This window comes from Mytilus trossulus, chromosome 11 (genome assembly GCF_036588685.1).
Source record: "Mytilus trossulus isolate FHL-02 chromosome 11, PNRI_Mtr1.1.1.hap1, whole genome shotgun sequence".
NCBI lineage: Eukaryota > Metazoa > Mollusca > Bivalvia > Mytilida > Mytilidae > Mytilus > Mytilus trossulus.
The window spans coordinates 46,757,216-46,777,358 of record NC_086383.1 but is presented as its reverse complement, the minus strand read 5'-3'; the positions used below and the strand labels follow the sequence as shown (position 1 = coordinate 46,777,358).

Below are 20,143 nucleotides of genomic sequence, written 5' to 3'. Positions count from 1 at the left end.
AGTAGGTAGAAAATTCAAAAGTTTATGCTTGGTGAACGCTACAGCTTGAGAAAATTTTTATGCAGCATAAAAGTTTTCATCCAGCTCAAGCGTGTGTATAGCATATACCTGTACACTACAAGCGCATTTAATAGGCTGATGTGTGAAGCCGGTATAACCTGTAGCTGGGTAGGAAATTTGACATGTTTTTTTTTTCCAAACGTTTGGAAAAATATTTTTTTTGTCATTTTGTGTTTTTTTCATCACTTGTTATTACAAAAAAACTATGCCTGCAAAAGTCAATCATCTTTAAATACAGTTAAAGGACTTTACATAATATACATAATATGTATATATTTGAAGTAAAAATATCAAACTTGTCAGAATATAAATGAATGAAACAAAATATTTTTCAGAACTCTAAGAACATTTATAACAAATATAAGGATGTTTGCTACCCTGTTTCAAAATGACAATCTTTTTAAAAAGACCTTTGGTAGTATGTAAATTAAGGAACTAAAACAATGTTCCAGATATAAACCATTAAAACCCTGGCTGGAAATAATTCTCCCTGGACTTTTTATACATTTAACATTGGCACTCTTTTTCTATAAAAAGTTATGAAAAAATAACAAGGATTTTATAGGATTTTCAAATATGGCTTTTTAAACTACATGTAATAAAATTAAGAAAAGAAAAGCAGGGGTTAGCGGGGAAAAGTTTTAATGGCACTACATGTTTAAAACCAGGATTCCAAATATGGGATCTCTTGTTTAAGAAAAACTAAAATGTTTTAAATTACCATTTGACAATCCTCATGTGGCAATGAGCTTAAGATTATGAGCCCTTTCTGAAACCAAAATCCAAAAATATACTGATATTGTGCAGGCTAGTAATTTAGAAACTATTTTCAAGTTGAAACACATTTTATATCCAAGACTAAATTTTTTCTTTAGATGGACCAGAGTGTGTTTACAGTTCTTCCTGCCAAAGCATCACTGAGACCTGGTATGGTACTGACCTTTGAACTATTCTTGTTACGAGGATCTGTAGTAGCAAAAGACAGAGTTGTTGCATGGGGCTCATTTCCAATATGTGATGGCCAATTTGATGTTATAGAAGGAAAGTAAGTATTTTGTACATGTCAAAATTTACACATAATTTAGTGTAGCAAAAAAAATAAATCATATTGAACTTTTGATTAAGGATATATATCAGAGATACAGTTTGTTTTGTTTGCTAGATTTGACTGTTAACCTAACTTCAAGATTAAAAAAAGAAATCATTAATTTGCTATAGTATTATTTCGATTTTTATAAAACCAATGGTATTTATTGTTAATGTTAATTGTATATTTGGTGTATGGAAGGATTGTAAGGTGTACATGTCCAACTGCAAATGTCACCTGACCTTGACCTCATTTTTATAGTTCAGTGGTTAAAGTTAATTTTTTGTGTATTGGTCTGTTTTTCTTATACCGGTACGGTATGCAATAGGTCTACTATATTTGGATATGGGATGATTGTAAGATGTACTGGCAGGTGTCATCTGACATTGACCTTATTTTCATGGTTCAGTGGTCTTGACTGATTTCCATTACTATTATACTAAGTGGGTCAGAAATCTACTTATCAAATAAAACCTTTTTAGACACACCTTATTATCAGATCACTTTCCAGATGCAGAGATCTACTAGTGTTATAAGATGTGATACACATGTTTCTTATGACTTTTTTCAGGTATAGATGCCCAATGTTGCGTGGAGAAATGGACCCCATTTTAGACAAACATGACAAGATAGAAGAACTAATGGCATCTGATCTGGATCACTGGATGTCTAATCTCTACTTTGAAATCATAAAGCTTCCTAGGTATATATTAATGGTACTATAAAATGATGAAATCATTGATTTTGAATGATTTATAAGGTTTTTAGACAAAGCAAACTATTTGATATCTTATTACATAAGTTATTATTATTTTGAAAACTTTTTATATTCTGTACTTTGCAGTATATTCCATAATGAACAAAACAAATTATGAATTGGTCAGAAAATGTATTTTATGTTTTTAATTAAATGGTCTCTCTTATTCAGATACTTGGCAGGACAAAAAGAACATGAAGTGGAATTACATTTTACGTCTGGGTTGATAGGATACCCTGACCGAGTGAGATCAGCTGAGGAGTATAGAGATGGAGAGAAACCACTTCCTGGTTCAATATCTACCATGGCCTCGGATGATGGGTAAGATTAAATATTGGACTGAGCAATATTTTAAATACATCTTACAATACTTCATGTCAAAATGCCAGATTTTGATTGATTACTATGAAGGTGATCATTCACTTTATCATGTTTATCCTGCAATTAGCCATCTATTATACAAATAACAGGTATACTAATAACAGGTATACTAATAATTTTTTGCTTTATTTGTACATGTACAAAATATCTTTAAGAAATTAGAGACAATGATTTAGATTTTAATAACTTTTAAAAGTGTTAAGTGTTCAGAGTAATTTCAGAATAAACACAATATATGTACATTGTCGGAAAATATGAAATTTATTTGTACTCACTAAGAAACCGGAGAAAAACTTGGCAGAGCCTCGCTTTATGTCCTGTTTCTAAAGCTCATACAAATAAATTTTATATTTTCCTACAACATACATGTATTATATATATATCACACAGCTTGTATTCTATTACCCTTCACAGTGACACTAATAAGTGTATAAATCTAACAGATGTACATTAGAATTGTATCATATCACATTTGATAGTAAATCCACAATTTTACAACAATTATCAAATCTAGTCTTGGCACTTGGGTTACTTGGGATGTGAAATGGCGGTCAGCTGTCTGCAGAGCAGGACCAATATCCTCCATCCCTTCAATAATTATGAAAATTTAAAATGGTGGTTTATAGAAATTACAGATGACTGAAAGAAAGAGTCTTCATTCTTTTTTTATGACAGTTAAGAGTCTATTGAGCTGTGGAGCTTATTAAATGTCAAATGAAATATTCTCTTTTATCATTGCTCATGAAGATGTTTTGCATTCAAGAGTATATACATATATATTTATGTATTTTAATTTTGATTTAATGCAGATCGTCAACAAGTTTGAGTCCAACAGACTCTGGGACTATTGAAGTGAGATCTGAAGCAACAACTTCCAAAGTTAAACTGGCAGATAAAAACAAGGTTAGGATATTTTGAATTATTTATTTATTTTTTGTTTATTTATTTTTTTGGGGTGTAGGGGATCTTTCTTGTTTAAACAAAAAAATCACCCAAGAACCATGACTAAAAGGATAAATATTTTGAAATATATGAAGAATTTACTCAGTAATGAAAAATTAATAATAAAATATTTCATTTTTGAATTGAGTAATATTTAAGCACAAATTAACTTCCTTTTTCAGAGAAGCATAGAAAATTTTGACTGATATTAGATTTTAACTGACATTTTTTATGTTTTTATTTTGATTAGAGTAAAGAGGCTCAAGCAACTACTTATGGTTCTCGTATCCTACACAAAGACAGGAAACTAAACATGGCTATAGGTGATAGTTCTGATGAGAGTGATGATGAACTGGCTGACCTAGCCATCAGAAAAGAGGAAGATTTTAATCCTGTCAAGGGCATGCCTGGCATGTATTACAAGGTATATATTAGTTCCTGTTAAGGGCATGCCTGGCATGTATTACAAGGTATACATTAGTTCCTGTCAAGGGCATGCCTGGCATGTATTACAAGGTATACATTAGTTCCTGTCAAGGGCATGCCTGGCATGTATTACAAGGTATATATTAGTTCCTGTCAAGGGCATGCCTGGCATGTATTACAAGGTATATATTAGTTCCTGTCAAGGGCATGCCTGGCATGTATTACAAGGTATATATTAGTTCCTGTCAAGGGCATGCCTGGCATGTATTACAAGGTATGTATTAGTTCCTGTCAAGGGCATGCCCTGCATGTATTACAAGGTATACAGTCAAACCTGTCCAAACCGAACACCCACGGGACTTTGCGTTTTGTTCGGTTTTCACAGGTGTTCTGATTGTAGAGGTAAACGGAAGTCGACACCAAAGTAATTTTGGTATTTACTGACAAGGGATAATAGGTGACACAACAGACGACAGCTTTATTTTTGTGTTGATTTAGATGTAAATGTAAAAAAAAAGAAGATGAAGATAGACGTATTGCTACATTGTTGTTTAAAAATCAAACGCCACTCCGTCAATCACGCTCCCCGTTGTGAAATGTCCGACCTGGAGCAATTTTGCTTTTATAATTATTTTATCATCCTTTAATTCACTGACCAATTCAGATTCACAGTCACTGTCGAATGACGATTCCGTAATTGAATCGGGAACGTCATTGTACACACGAGTTCTCGGACCAAACTGGTCACCAGCTGATTGTTACTTCGGCAAACGATAAGAGTGAAACAGCAGCAGGGGTCCAGTTTATTCTCGGACTTTATCGTTGCTAAATAGCTAACGGAAGTCTTCGGGAGCATACGAATCAAATATATAGGGCCTCTAAAGGGAATCCAGCAATCGAAATCTATTGACCTCGTTGTGTTGCACGACTTCTAATCCAGTGAAAGACTTAAAAACTATTATTTAATTAAACAGTTTAGCTACAGAATGGCAGTTACGGTTTTGTTGCCGTAATTATTTGAGTAAGGTGTATTTAATGGATCTGAGGGAAAGTTCCTTTCTTGTCATTATCGGCGATTGGGGTAGCTGACCAGTTGAACGTTTCTTTACATAAAAAAATCACTTTATAATGGACACAGACATGCTAATTAGTGTGTAATAACAAATCACAAGTTCATTAACCTAAAATACCCTTGGGGATACTCTGTCATCCTGTGTTTGTTTTATTAAATCATGCAAATAATTATTATATTTTATTGTTTTGATTGCTATCGATCGATTTTGACAGGTAAATTGTATATACAAATTTACTAATGAGCCTTCAAAAAGCGTTCGGAATTTGGTGTTGACAGGGTTCGGATTTTTCAGGTTATATTAATGTTAATTGATAGGGAAATTTTGTGGGACTTTGAAAACTGTTCGGTTTAAACTAAAATTCGGTTTTATCAGGGTTCGGTTTACCCAGGTTTCACTGTATAATAGTTCCTGTCAAGGGCATGCCTGGCATGTATTACAAGGTATATATTAGTTCCTGTCAAGGGCATGCCTGGCATGTATTACAAGGTATATATTAGTTCCTGTCAAGGGCATGCCTGGCATGTATTACAAGGTATATATTAGTTCCTGTCAAGGGCATGCCTGGCATGTTTTACAAGGTATGTATTAGTTCCTGTCAAGGGCATGCCTGGCATGTATTACAAGGTATATATTAGTTTGACCCTGGAAAATACAAACATTACATAGATCTTAATGAAAAGAGACAATTAGTGTCAAAATTATTGAATGGCCATTTCTGTCCAAAGGTTTGGTTAAAACTATATACGGCCAAACCTGCCCAAAAGCAACCTCAAATCAGGTGTTGCAATCATTTAAAATGAGTCAATCTGAAACCTGTCCAACACATTTTTAACTTGCTTTAGTGGTCACTTTTCTAACTTGGTCAGAGGTCACCCATCTTAGTACAAAATGATTGTTATAACTCCTGATAATGATCATTGTTCAATTCAAGTAAATAATGTGATACCAATATTAAGTCTTATCATGTGACAGGTTATATGTGTCTGTATTATTATAAACAACCTGAGGGATTAAATGACTGAAAATTCCTTTCAACTGCCAGAGCATCAAGGCCTTTTTAAAAGATATATTAAGGAAAGAAGAAATAAAAAGCTATTCTTTTACCAGAAGCACATTTTTTTCATTTATTTTTTTAGCAATACAACAGCAAACCTGTTGATCTTTATCACAAGAAATTGTATTCAATGCTGCCTAAAACTCCATTACTGGCTCCAAACATGAAGAAGAAGAAGTTGACACATGTTGAAGAACTAGAGGAACATTCCTTTGCAGTTCAGTAAGTTCTGACACAAGATATACTTTTAAGTCAAAGGATAGATCTAAAGATGTCAACTTTTGTTTTGTTAACATTATTTAGCCTGAAAACATTTGTATTCAAAAGATTTTAGTTGGCTTAAACCTTTTCAGGGTAGATCATCTCTTCTAAATTTGAATTTCAAGATAAAAAATAGAGTCAATTTGATGACTTTTACAAAATTCCTAAAAACAAATAGATAGATATAATATTACAAATATTTTACTGTTAATTGTCTTTAGAACTTCTGAAAACATATGATTTAGTAAATTCATACTACTTTTTGATTTTCTAGTTCATGGGGTGAAAGAAGTATCATACTTTCTCCTTTTGTTAAGTGTAACAGGTGAGAAGATGCAATAAACATTGAAGTAAATAAGAAATCATGCCTGAAAGTGATTCAACAAAAAAACAGTCCATAAAACACTAAGTGGTTATCTGAATTTTGAGAACACAAACCCTGAATGAGGCTGTTCCTGCTACGCTAGTGACTACAGTCCTTTTGTGTTGCTGATGGGAAATAAAATTGGTGTTTACGTCATTTTGTTTTTGTTTTTGTAGACCTGCTTTTGCTGGAAAAGGTAGACTGGCTAGAAGTAGTCATGAGAAGCTACAGTATGTTGGTCGTCAGTTCCTAGCAGAACTTGGATTATCACAGTGGAGAAGTAGAGAATTCTGGGGCATGCTGTTGATGTTTATTATTGTGTTTTTCCTCAGAATGTACATGCATTATATTGGACAGTGGTTATTCCTCAATGCTATCAGTATACCAATCAATAAGTAAGTTATACTGCTCCACGTATTTGCCAGATATTACAACTTTAGAAGCAAACTATGTATGTATAAAGAATTTGTGAAATTGATAGAAATACATAACTAATGAATTGTCAAAGACATGCTTTCAGTTGATAACTCTGGTTAAGGCCAAAATGAAAAAACACTTATTACAAAGGAAAAAAGACAGATTACGTAAAGCATATAATCAAAAGATATTTTATCGGTTTATTCAGAGTATATTAACCACACTAAAATTATGATATACATCATTAAACATACAATTCTAATGTTGACAAAGTCTTGTCTCCACCGCATCAAAAATTAAAAAAATATGATTACATCAAAATTACATAAATTCACTTTATAACATGTATAAGGTCAAATAAAATAGAATTGATTATCTGTAAAAGAATTATTTTCAAACTAAAGTATCTCCATATTTCAGGTTCAACTTTCTGCCGTACACTGTGGAACTGAACTATCAAAGTAACCTGATGAAGACCAGAGAAGAGATAGCAGTGGTTTGGTTAGGTCCAATTATGAACATTGTTATTTTCATTTTGTTGGTGATATTTTGTTGGATATCTCAGAAGTTGTTTGGACTTTTCCCTGACATTGGTTGTAAATTTACTGTGGCTTATGGACTGATGACTCTGCTGGATCCACTCTTTATAATGATTGTGGATTGTATTTTGAAGGTTAGTATTTGACTCTGCTGGATCCACTCTTTATAATGATTGTGGATTGTATTTTGAAGGTTAGTATTTGAATCTGCTGGATCCACTCTTTATAATGATTGTGGATTGTATTTTGAAGGTTAGTATTTGACTCTGCTGGATCCACTCTTAATAATGATTGTGGATTGTATTTTGAAGGTTAGTATTTCAATTAACAAAGTAGAAATCTCTGTTAGATTCCTTGTTTGAATTGATGTTTCATTTTCTGTAGCTTAATTACAATATATTATAAGTTTTTCCTGAGTTACGTCCTAGTATGTCTCAGCAAAGTTAAGTGGTATCATAGAATTTCTGAATTTACAGTGCTTAAAAGTGGCATTTAAACATCAAAAATCAATCAAGTCTAATCATTCGTTTTCCTATCTGCAGTTTTCTCAGAATTCAAATTTGTACAGCATGATAATTGTTTGTGCAGTAGGAACTTGTTGAGACTGGCTGTGTGCCATAGGATGAAGGACCCATATTTCATTGTTCTAAATCTGTGGCTTGGATACAATTTTCACATTTCATAAAGTTTTACTTTTCATGCTACTTAAAGTTTTAGCTGTTTTCAAATACTGTAAACTCAGAAACTATTGTGTTTTATTTTTAGGACTTTAAAGAATGGACTAAAATGCAAGATAATTTTCAGTTGGTATTTCATACAGATATGTGTCAGATATCAGAATGCAAGTTCTTATTATTGAGATAATCACAAAATTTCATTTTTGGTATTAATAAAGTCCTTGCAATTATTGCATCTTGGAGTCTATTTATAGTAGCTTAAGATGAAATCAACATTCCACCATTTTTTATTAGTTTTTTTTGTCAAATGTGTTATAAACTACATGTACTAATTTATTTTATTTTTTCTCCAGCGATACATTGATGATGCAGTAAACCCAGAGGCAGACTTCATGAAGCTTTACTGGCACTTTGAAAGGGCAGAAGGTTCAGGACTGGCAGGCATATTTATTACCTCATTCCTGTACTTATTTACCATGTTCATGACAGCCTCTATTATCTACATGTATTTCCTAAGGTAAGCATACAACAAAAGGATATCTATATAATAGTAAAGAAATTGTTCTTCTAAAATTATGAAAATTTGGTTTACATTTCAAAACGACATTAGTGTGCTTTTGTAGACTTTTATAATTTTCCACAAATGAAATGAATGTTGAAATGAAGCTCTTTTTGGATTTTGAAGATCTTTTAGTTGTGTATAACTCAAATTTTGATCTCTTTGGAAAAATAATTTTTTATAGTTAGATAATTTTTATGTGAGTTTCTTTTTTTTTTTATGTACAAGACATTTTGACAAGGCTTTGTTTGTTGGAAATTAAAATATGATTTGAAATACAAATGTACTGTGGATACCTTTATTTTCAACTACCAATTTAAGTAGATGAGTGAAAGATTGTTTATTCCAGTATAATGGATTTCACGGTTTTGTCAAAGACTGCATTCTAGTATATAGAAAACTTGTTCTTTGTTGAATAATTATTTTTTTAAATTCAAACATTCCTATGTCAATAAAAAATGGTATCCAATGATTAAAAATGAATCCACAGTATATGATGAAACATAATCAGCATATATGAGGAGTAACAAGTTAAGTTAAGGAACTAAAATATTACACAAAAAAGAAGATATGGTAAGATTGACAAGAAGATAAATATCCATCAGAAACCAAAGGATTTAAACAACAATATGACCCTATGATCTAAACCCATACAGTACTGTTCAGTAAGCTATGAATTATACCAAAGAACAAACCAAATACTTGATTCATGCTCAAAATAGGATGAACAAGGTTATTCAGGCATTTTATATTTTGAAACACCAAGTGTGTATATAAGAAGCTTTACTGAAAACTGTATTATGTTGTCTATAACATAAGTATTATATTGTTCTAGGCTGCACAACAATGGAAGAATGTTGGATGTTTACTGGCGTCTACATGGAGCAGAGGATAACTTCTTCAATCCTTATGACCTTGAAGTATCCAATCAGGAGCTGAACTATATTGTTAAGAAGTCTGAGGCCTGGAGAGGAGAGGAAGGGGAGAGAAGAAAGACAGCTGTATATGATTATATTTGGGAAGAGGAAGATGTAAGATATAAATGTGAAAACTACATCTGAGGAATGAGCTAATTGTAGACAGCTGGTGTAGGCCTGTTTGGTTTTCATACTGTCAAACCTTTGATAGTTTTGATTTTCAGGAATTTGATCTAGACTATATATGACGAAGGATATTCAAGAACATGTATTTTGCACACAGAAAAAAGGCTACACTGATCAAATAAATTTGCTTTTTTTAAAGAACATAAAAAAAAAATATATTTTAGCATGTATATCAGTGCCTTTTTGAAGACTGATACAAATGTTTACCCTTTTTTTTTGGTTGTCTCTTTGTTTTTGTATTTTATTTTTGTAAACAAATCTCATCATTTATTTTGTTTAAATTGAATGTTGTTAGGTTGAAGAGAGTATTTGGGATGAGCAAGGAGTGGAGCATCGCGAGGTAAAACATGGTCGGAAGGAGATCACAACACATGTCTCTATCCATACCATACACCTGGATGGTCTCAGAGAACTGTACAGACATTTCCTTAGACTACCTGATGGTGGTGTCGTAGAGGTAAGATTGATAGACATTTTAATTATTTGTAAATAGGAAGATACACTAATTTTTCGGGGAAGATAACTTTGACAATGAAAAGTGTTAATTAAAACAATGAATTGAGTTATTGGTTAACATGGTTCCCGTATCTATATACCGTAAATTGGGTAATTTTGGTTTATTTGGTGCATCCAATAAAAGTGCCAAAAATAAACACACGAAAATAAAGCAAACACTAAAAATTTAAACGTGAAAATTGTGCACTGGTACGACAATACTGTAATGTTAATTGTTTGGGGAAAATATTATATATTTAATTTCTGTATTTGTTCTACAATTCTATACATAGATAAATCTGAAAATAAATACTTGGATTAATTTGACAACACTATATAATATCTACTTAAGGTGGTACCCAACACTTTCACTAAAATCAATTTGGCTCGTTTAATTTTCATAAAATTTTGACAATGTATTTACTTTGACCCTTTAACAAAAATATAAAAATTTCAAAAATTTTGAACCAACCATTTTGTCAGAAAAATTACACTGGTTATATAGCAGTTTGACAAACAACAATTTTGATCATTGAGAAGCTTGATATTCACTTTACAACACAACGTATTTAAAACATTTAGCTGACTTTACAGAGTTATCTCCCTGTAGTGTTAGGTACCACCTTAATTGTCAATTTTCCTAAATTGTTAATAAAACAAAACATGAAATATTATTCACACTAGTCATGAATATGCCAGACTATTGCTGATTAGACGCCGTTATTGACAATTAGAACATCAATCCTTCTTCTAATCTTTTATTCTCATCTAATTGCCAGAGGCATAAGGATTGAAATTTAAAATGATTTTTGTTAAAAAATAATCTAATTAAAAAGTTGTTTTAATGTTCAATTTTTTTTTCATATTTCTATTTCAACTTTAAACTTGATATATGGAATTATTTGCAATTGCATCCGTATCTGATTCCTTCATAAGTTAACTTTGTCGTGTGTTTAGTTTGAGAAATTCAATGATATTTTGTCAATAAACAGGTTAATAGAAGCACATATAAATTGATCACTGTTGTTTTTTCAAAAATTAAACATATAAATTGGACAAAACACTTAAATTACACACACAAAAAATCCGTATCTGATTCCTTCATAAGTTAACTTTGTCGTGTGTTTAGTTTGAGAAATTCAATGATATTTTGTCAATAAACAGGTTAATAGAAGCACATATAAATTGATCACTATTGTTTTTTCAAAAATTAGACATATAAATTGGACGAAACACTTAAATTACACACACCAAAATAAAACAAATGCCTTTTGAGAGAAAACCGCCAAAATATCCTGACACTAAAATTTCTCAATTTACGGTAAATAGGATACAAACATTAATCCACCATTCTGCCTCTGGATGAAGGACCTTAATAGACCAAAACGTGTCTGACTACGAAACATCACCAGACACTGTAAGTTATGTGTTTTGGCATAAGTTATATTTTTATATATATATAAAACTACGGTACTCAGTTTTTATGTTTTCTCAAAGTAACTTTAACTGTATGACTCTACTTTATTAATAGATATTTGGTGATATAGCAATACCTGGTATGGACAAGGATATAAAATTTGCATTGGAGAAAGGAGCAAAAAGGATTGAGAACCTAGGATCACAGACCAGCTTTAACAGGGTAAGACTTACAGTGTAGTTACTTGGTGTATTTAAGATACTCAAATTTAGAAAGTTAGAAGTTGCTTTGACAGTGTAAAGACACAATAAATGTAAAAGTATGCAAACTATGCTGGTGAAGTAGAAGATGTGGATTAAGTTTAAAAGATTTTAAACACTGTCAGGTTATATTCATCTATTAGTATAAAGGTTTACCAATATCTAGCAAATTACCATATATTTTATTTTACATTTATGAACCAACATTATGTATCCTGTATTTTGGGTTTCAAAGGTTTCATTGCAATGCATATGATAGTGGTAAAGTTTGAAATTAAAAATCCTCAGGAGATAACAGATAGTGGTAATTTTCTCAAGTTTGGACTTGTTTATCATTGTTTATATAAGGCCACTGCAAGAACATACATTGATTGATATGTATATTACTGGATTTCTCAGTTATTTGTTTTCAATTGACTTTCATATTTAACTTTAGAAATTGTTTAGAGTTTAAGGGAAAATATAAAAAAGGTTGAAAAATCAATGTTTTCCTTGGAAAAAAATAATAAGTGTACCTTGTACACAAGTAAATTAAATGTTACTGCAAACAGTTTAACATACATTCAATTTTGCATAAATTAGAATTCTGCAAATGTTTTATTTTAGATTCGTGGACGCCACACATCCATGTCTAAAAGTGGGTTTGCAGCTCCAGATTCACCAACGTCCAGCAGTTCAGGATCCATCAGGAAGAAGAAAATGGCTTGAAGTCTTATTGTACAATTCATTTCTGTCTGACTGAAAAAATATTGTCACATTATGTTTAATATCTTTGACAGTTATCCTTTGGCATAGTATATTATTTCCATTTATGTTTATTCCTTCCAAAATATGCAGGAATTTGATTTTTTTTTTACTTAACATTTGAATTTTATGTAAGAAGTTAACAGTAGAGACTTTGACAACTCTCTATTATTATTATAGTACAACAACTCACATATTAACCTTGTCAGTCAGTTCATTTGTCTGCACATCTAGTTGTTAGTTCACAACTTTCTTATTTATACTTAGCATTTATTATGAGAAATGGTAGTTGGTCAATTATCAGATCAGTAAAAATATTTTCAGAACAAATTCAAAGCTACCATCTTCTTTAAAACACTTATTTTTGTCATTCTCAATATTTGCTTTTCTGTTGTTTTTATTGTTCAACTGTTTAATATGCCATACATTATAAATCAGTTGTCTTTTTCAATGTACACTTTATAGCACGAGAAGAAAAAGCTTAGAAAATTGGTAATTGAAAAATTAACAGTCAATCTTCTCTCAATTATGATCGTCTGTTTTCATTTTTGTTTGTTTACCTTATGTGGACCATATTGTTTCATAATTGTTACAGTAATAAACATGAGGGGGATAGGACCTTTATCAGGACTCCGGATCGGGTGTTTTCAAGCTCAGAATTTCAGAATTGTCCCTTTCGGGATCAGGGATTTTTTTTTTTTAATTTAGGGATGTCAGGATTTAAATTTATTTAAATTCGGGACCTCAGGATTTCATGTTTTTAGCCCGGGATTTTTGGATCAGGACCCAGGACCCCTCCTTACCCCCCTTCCCTAACATATTGTCGAAATGAATATATAAATTACGAAGAAAAGTTATTTGCTATCCTAATGCTAGAAAGCACAGGAATCATTATACATGTACTATATATATAGAGAGAACTATTTATCCCGCTAGAAGTTTTGTAGTTTTTTTTTTATATTTTATTTTATATCTTTATATTCATATATATATATATATAAATTCCGTCCGATATTTTCTGTAAAAATGATTGTGTATTACAATTGTAAATTTATTAATTTTTCAAAAATATTGGTTCTTGTTTTTGAATTGTTTATTCCACAACTAAATATATACTTAATTATTTGGTCAATTTTGTAAAGCTATTTCATATGCCAAGTTTTTTTCCTTTTTCTTATGAACTAAATTAAATCAGTTTACAGCAGATTCTATTGTGGAAGTTTATTCCTAATTGGACTTCTTTTCTTTTTGTAATTAAGTAAGGTACATGAAACTTTAAAAAATATTTTTATTTTGCTTTTCTATTTGGCTAGAAAATATGAATTGTCTGAAAGAAATAGAACGTAAAGTAATACATTTGTCAAATTTATATGATTGTTTTACAAGCTGCCCTAAATAGGTTAAAGGTCATTTAAATTGTTGACTGTAGTTTGATAAAACAGAAGTGATACATGTATCATCAAATAATATTAAATATTTGGCATACATATCTTTCTTTGAAAGAAAAGGTATGATTAAGCAGTTTTATTCTGCTTCATGAATTTGAAAATCTTTGAATCCATGTTTTTTTTTAAAGATCTTTCAAGTATACTTTACAAAACTTGGATCTGACTAAATTAGTACATTATTTATTTTTTATACATCGAAATGGTACCAAAAATACTTAATAATGTCTCAAGTAACATTTTGAAATGAGCTACATGTGTATCCAGGAAAGAGGTTTTTCTAGAAGTTGTCTTATACAAATATGTTAATGAGAAATTCCTATATCGTTAATTGGAAGATGGGGTTCAGGTATTGCTTACATTTTGTTTTTTTAAACAAAATGTTATCTGTAAGAATGAAATAGGTTATGGATTAGTCTCCCTTTATTGAGAATTTAAAGAGAAGTTTTTATGGCTAAATACAGATTTACACTTTATAGATTTTTGTCCATATGAAATGATTTTCATTGTATTAATATAAACATGTATTCTCCATCAGATATTTAACAAGTTATTTTTATGTTCCAGGAAGTGTAAGAATCAAAATGAATGAAAAGATGATTTAAATGAGAACATAGGCTACTGTGATAAAATTATTGTTGAATTGTTGAAGGTTTTTATTTTTATTTGTTAAAAATGTTGTGGACAACATGAAAAGACCTAAGCTGGACTTAGAGATTAATTTGTGATAATTTATTTTAACTATTATAGACGTTTAATATTATATTTTATTAACACATATCTTTTTAATGTTAATGACCATTCATTGATAGCTTTGTATGTACACTGATTTGTGCAATATAAACTTTGCAATGTTTCACTCACTTATAAAACAGTTTTACCAAGTTTGAAAAAAGTAATCTTCCCGACTAAACATATTATAAACATATTTTGAAGATAGTAATTTCTTTCATATTTAATAATGAAAAATTTAAATTCACATGTCAGATATCAAAACTTTCAACATTTTTAGATCCAATTGATTATAATTATATGTAATAATAATGTTGTATATCAAAATGAGTTAATTTCAATGAAGTTGATAAAACTGATTTATTCATGTAAGAATATTTTCTTATCCATCTGTCAAGCATTTTATATTTAGTAAGTAGAATTAAACCAATTCTATGACACAAGGATACAACACTCCAGTAGTGTTTGCTGCTGGCAGCCTCAAGTTTTTTTTATGAATAAAATATTAACAATTTATTCCTGGCTTCTTTTTTTTCCTCTCTCAATCAAAAGATTATTACTTTGTATAATAATGGTACAATGATATCTACGTACAAAGAGACTGTCACTGTTTCTGAGGTCACTTGTTTTACTTGGGTTCTTTTACTTAATAATTAATTCTGGGGGAATTTCTAGTGTCTTATTTGGCCTATATATAGGGGTATCAATCAATGAGACAAATAGTACACAAAATAAAAAAAGAAGTTGGAAATTTATGCATTATAATTAACAATATAAAAGACAAACATGCAAAAGAAATAGAACAATTTAAAAGACAAACATGCAAAAGAAATAGCAAAAGTTGTTATATAAGGGTGATAAATTAAAGTCATAAGAAACCTCAAGTCAAAAAAATTTAATGCATATGTTTTTTATAACTCAATGGATAGTTTTCATTATAAAACTTATGTGCATAACGTGACGGTACCCAAATTGCACCTATTTTGACAGTTTTTTCACCTACGTTTTTTTATGATCAGGAAAAAAATGTCCATACTGTGTTTATTTTGTAGCCCTATCCTTCTTTGTCATATAGGTACACCAATTTAATTTTTAGTCCATATTGAGTCATTAAAAAATGGGTTTGAATCAACCTCCAAACTATCCATGATTCTGTAATGAGGAGTACCCAAATTGCATCCATGCTTAAATTTACATCATCAAAAGTCTAATAACCGAGCTTTTGTTTAATTTCTTCAAATATTTTGAACAATTGGATATTTGTCCATGCTTACTATTCATATTTTACGAAATGGATACTTATAATATATTGTATTTGCCAATTTTAAAAAATGACGTTTTGATGACGTCGCATGGTGACGTTTTCGTACATTTTGTTTTTTTCAGTAAACAGTCCATCTGTTGATAAATACTGTGAACGTTTTGTGTATAACTAAATATGTTTACCTATGTTGAAAGACGGGCATAGTATCAAATCATAAAAATACAACTTGTTTAGTCTCTAGGAAATCTTGTAAGATTTTTATTGCTATTTTTTCTAAATAGGTGCAATTTGGGTACTCGGTGCAATTTGGGTACCCTTACGTTATACTTTTTTCTGAAGAAAATTCTTTAATTTATTCATATTTAGAAGAAGTTTACTTTATTTGAATTGCTTCCTTCCAGCAAGCAATTCCCCCCCCCCCCCAACATATTTTCCGTATGCATGGTGACCTCAGTGTGACCCATCTCGTAAATATCCGGTGACCACAATACACATGGGTGTCCTTAAAATAAACTATTATCTGTATTTCCATGTTAAATACGTGCTCAATTTCCATGCTTTTTTGTTTATTTTTCGTCAATTGTTGACAAACAGGTGCCAATTGTTAAACTTCGGCTTCAAAACACGAACTTTAATTACCTGCCATATTTTCACAACAACACTGACCGATTGAAAAAAAAAATTGACGATTATACGAAATTTACACGAAAAAAATGATAAATTCGAGTACAGAAGACTAAGTTTATGATGTTTGTATGCGTTGGTTCAAGAATTGGAAGAACATTATTTTTCACCGGTCACTCGTTTCTTATGACTTTAAGCTATCATAGCTTTCAAAATAATAGGCATAAATATAAAAAAATCTTGAAAAGTGTAAGTTCTCATCTGATGATTTCAATCATGTTGACTTATATGTAGATTTTTTCTTGATGATCATTATTGCTATTTCAAGTTTCTGTCTTATATCACTTAAAATAAAACAAAAAAATGGGTAGATTTTGTTGATTAAGGGCAATAACTCCTTTAAGAAAATTTCCATTATAGTTTTGGTGTCAATGGTCATTAATAAGATCTCACTTTAACATTTTTGCCATTAGATTCTTAAGTTAAAGCAATTATGAAGATAAGGCAACAAGAGTGCACACGCTGAAATGTCGCGCCTTCTTTACTTATAATTAATATTATGTTGATAGTCCTAAATATAAAGTTTTATTACAAATGTCACATAAACTTAATATTAACCAAGAAAACTAAACATTGACCAATGAACCATGAAAATTCTGCCTTACAACAAAAACAGTTGACATATTGCTTAAAATTTAAGAAAAACAGACCAAAACACAAAAACTTAACACAATGCAATGAATTGTGAAAATGAGGTCAAGGTCAAATAATACCTGCACGACTGACATATAGATCATACAATATTTCCATACGCCAAATATAGTTGACCCACTGCATATAGTATTAGAAAAAAAGACCAAAACTCCATATCATAACTTTGACCACTGAACCATGAAAATGAGGTCAAGGTCAGATGACACCTGCCAACAAGACATGTACACCTTATTGCATACAGGATAAGAAAAAAAGACCAAAACACAAAAACTGAACTATAAACCACTGAACCATGAAAATGAGGTCAAGGTCAGATGACACCTGCCAGTTGGACATGTATACCTTACAGTCCTTCCATACACCGAATTTACTAGACCTATTGCTTTTAGTATCTGAGATATGGACATGACCAACAAAGTACTGGTAGTCACTGAACCATAAAATGAGTTCAACGACATTGATCTGTGGATGACGGAAACTTCGTAACATGAGGCATCCATATACAAAGTATGAAGCATCCAGGTCTTACGCCTTCTAAAATATAAAGCTTTTAAGAAGTTAGCTAACGCCGCTGCCAGATCACTATCCCTATGTTGAGCTTTCTGCAACAAAAGTCGCAGGCTCAACAAAAATTACTTTTTACCCATGTGTTCTATTTTTAGACATGTCAGTCATGGTTGTTGGCAGTCAGGGTCATTGGAAATATTCTTTAAAACTAGATACTCCAATAATGATTGTGGACAAGATTGGTTAGATAAGGACCATCAGTTTTAAAGGAGGTAAAAGTTAAGACAACAAAGAACATAAGTGATGTCTGAACCTTCAGTAATTTTGAGGACTATCAGATCTGTACCTTGTGTATTAAATATGTTTTTGTTGGTTGCTTTGTATTGAAATTTATTTACTAGTTGAGTTTGCTCATTGTTGAAGGCCTCTTGTTGTTAACTTATTGGCAGCCATTTGGTCTCTGGTGCTGACCTGAAAACATCTGAAGGGTGTTATTTTCATTCATTTGTAATACATTTTTAATTTTCAATGGACGAAATGAGTTTCTTTAACTATATTTTACATTTTATTTTTCAGATCCAAAGCCGTAGTTAGTACAGATTTATCAGAAATGAATGCATTACAATGCAGCTAAATATTTGGAGTACAAGAGTGCACACGCTGAAATGTCTCGCCTTCTTTACTAATCATTGATATTATGTTCATAGTCCTAAGTATAAAGCTTTATTAAAAACTGTCACATAAACTAAACATTAACCAAGATAACTAAACAAAGACCAATGAACCATGAAAATGAGGTCAAGGTCAGATTAACCATACCAGGCAGACATGTACAGCTAACAATGCTTCCATACAACAAATATAGTTGAATTATTACTTTTAGTTTTAAGAAAAATAGACCAAAACACAAAAACTTAACACTGAGCAATGAACCATGAAATTGAGGTCAAGGTCAAATTAAACCTGTGCGACTGCGCATATAGATCATAAAATATTTCCATACACCAAATATAGTTGAGCTATGGCATATAGTATTAGATAAAAAGACCAAAACTCAAAAACTTAACTCTGACCACTCAACCATGAAAATGAGGTCAAGGTCAGATGACATCTGCCTGCTAGACATGTACACCTTACAATCATTCCATACAACAAATAAAGTAGATCTATTGCATATAGTATAAGAAAAACAGACCAAAACACAAAAACTTAACTATAACCACTCAACCATGAAAATGAGGTCAAGGTCAGATGACATCTGCCCGCTAGACATGTACACCTTACAATAATTCCATACAACAAATATAGTAGATCTAGTGCATAAAGAATGAGAAAAACAGACCAAAACACAAAAACTCAACTATAACCACTCAACCATGAAAATGAGGTCAAGGTCAGATGACATCTGCCCGCTAAACATGTACACCTTACAATAATTCCATGCAACAAATATAGTAGATCTATTGCATAAAGTATGAGAAAAACAGACCAAAACACAAAAACTCAACTATAAACACTGAACCATTAAAATGAGGTCAATGTCAGATGACACCTGCCAGTTGGACATGTTCACCTTACAGTCCTTCAATACACTGAATATACTAGCCCTATTGCTTATAGTATCTGAGATATGGACTTGACCACCAAAACTTAACCTTGTTCACTGACCCATGAAATGAGGTTGAGGTCAAGTGAAAACTGTCTGACCTTGCAAGGTACGCACATACTAAATATAATTATCCTATTACTTATAATAAGAGCGAATTCAACATTACAAAAAAACTGAACTTTTTTTTCAAGTGGTCACTGAACCATGAACATGAGGTCAAGGACATTTGACATGTAACTGACGGAAACTTCGTAACATGAGGCATCTATATACAAAGTATGAAGCATCCAGATCTTCCACCTTCTAAAATAAAAAGTTAGCTAACGCTGCCGCTGCCGGATCACTATCCCTATGTCGAGCTTTCTGCAACATAAGTTGCAGGCTCGCCAAAAATGAAATCATGCATCATTTACCTGTTTATCCCCTTAGTTCTACTAACAGTCTCTATCATTAATCTGTTGATAAATCAGGAAATATTCTTTTGACTACAGATAAGATCAGTTTAAATCAATCCTTTGGTATCAGAAGTGAAAAAGGTTTACCACACTAAATGACTAAGAACCTTAAATTGACATCTACACTGAACAAAGATGTATCTGCCTGTATCTAATGCTAATTTAAGCAGCAAT

General features: G+C 31.2%; 1 protein-coding gene across 2 annotated transcripts in view; it reads left to right on the top strand.

The window, feature by feature from the left end:
* LOC134691212 (uncharacterized) overlaps positions 1-15,312 on the top strand; it is a 37,674-nt gene extending 22,362 nt beyond the window's left edge. For both annotated transcript variants that reach the window (XM_063551560.1, XM_063551561.1), the window contains exons 12-24: positions 936-1,105; positions 1,719-1,850; positions 2,076-2,225; positions 3,095-3,188; positions 3,478-3,651; positions 5,866-6,005; positions 6,585-6,803; positions 7,246-7,498; positions 8,395-8,558; positions 9,436-9,631; positions 9,999-10,160; positions 11,730-11,837; positions 12,482-15,312. In XM_063551560.1, coding sequence (XP_063407630.1) covers positions 936-1,105; positions 1,719-1,850; positions 2,076-2,225; positions 3,095-3,188; positions 3,478-3,651; positions 5,866-6,005; positions 6,585-6,803; positions 7,246-7,498; positions 8,395-8,558; positions 9,436-9,631; positions 9,999-10,160; positions 11,730-11,837; positions 12,482-12,583 — 2,064 coding nt within the window. In that variant the 3' untranslated portion in view covers positions 12,584-15,312. The remainder of the gene's footprint in view (positions 1-935; positions 1,106-1,718; positions 1,851-2,075; positions 2,226-3,094; positions 3,189-3,477; positions 3,652-5,865; positions 6,006-6,584; positions 6,804-7,245; positions 7,499-8,394; positions 8,559-9,435; positions 9,632-9,998; positions 10,161-11,729; positions 11,838-12,481) is intronic.
* The last annotated feature ends 4,831 nt before the right edge of the window (positions 15,313-20,143 follow it).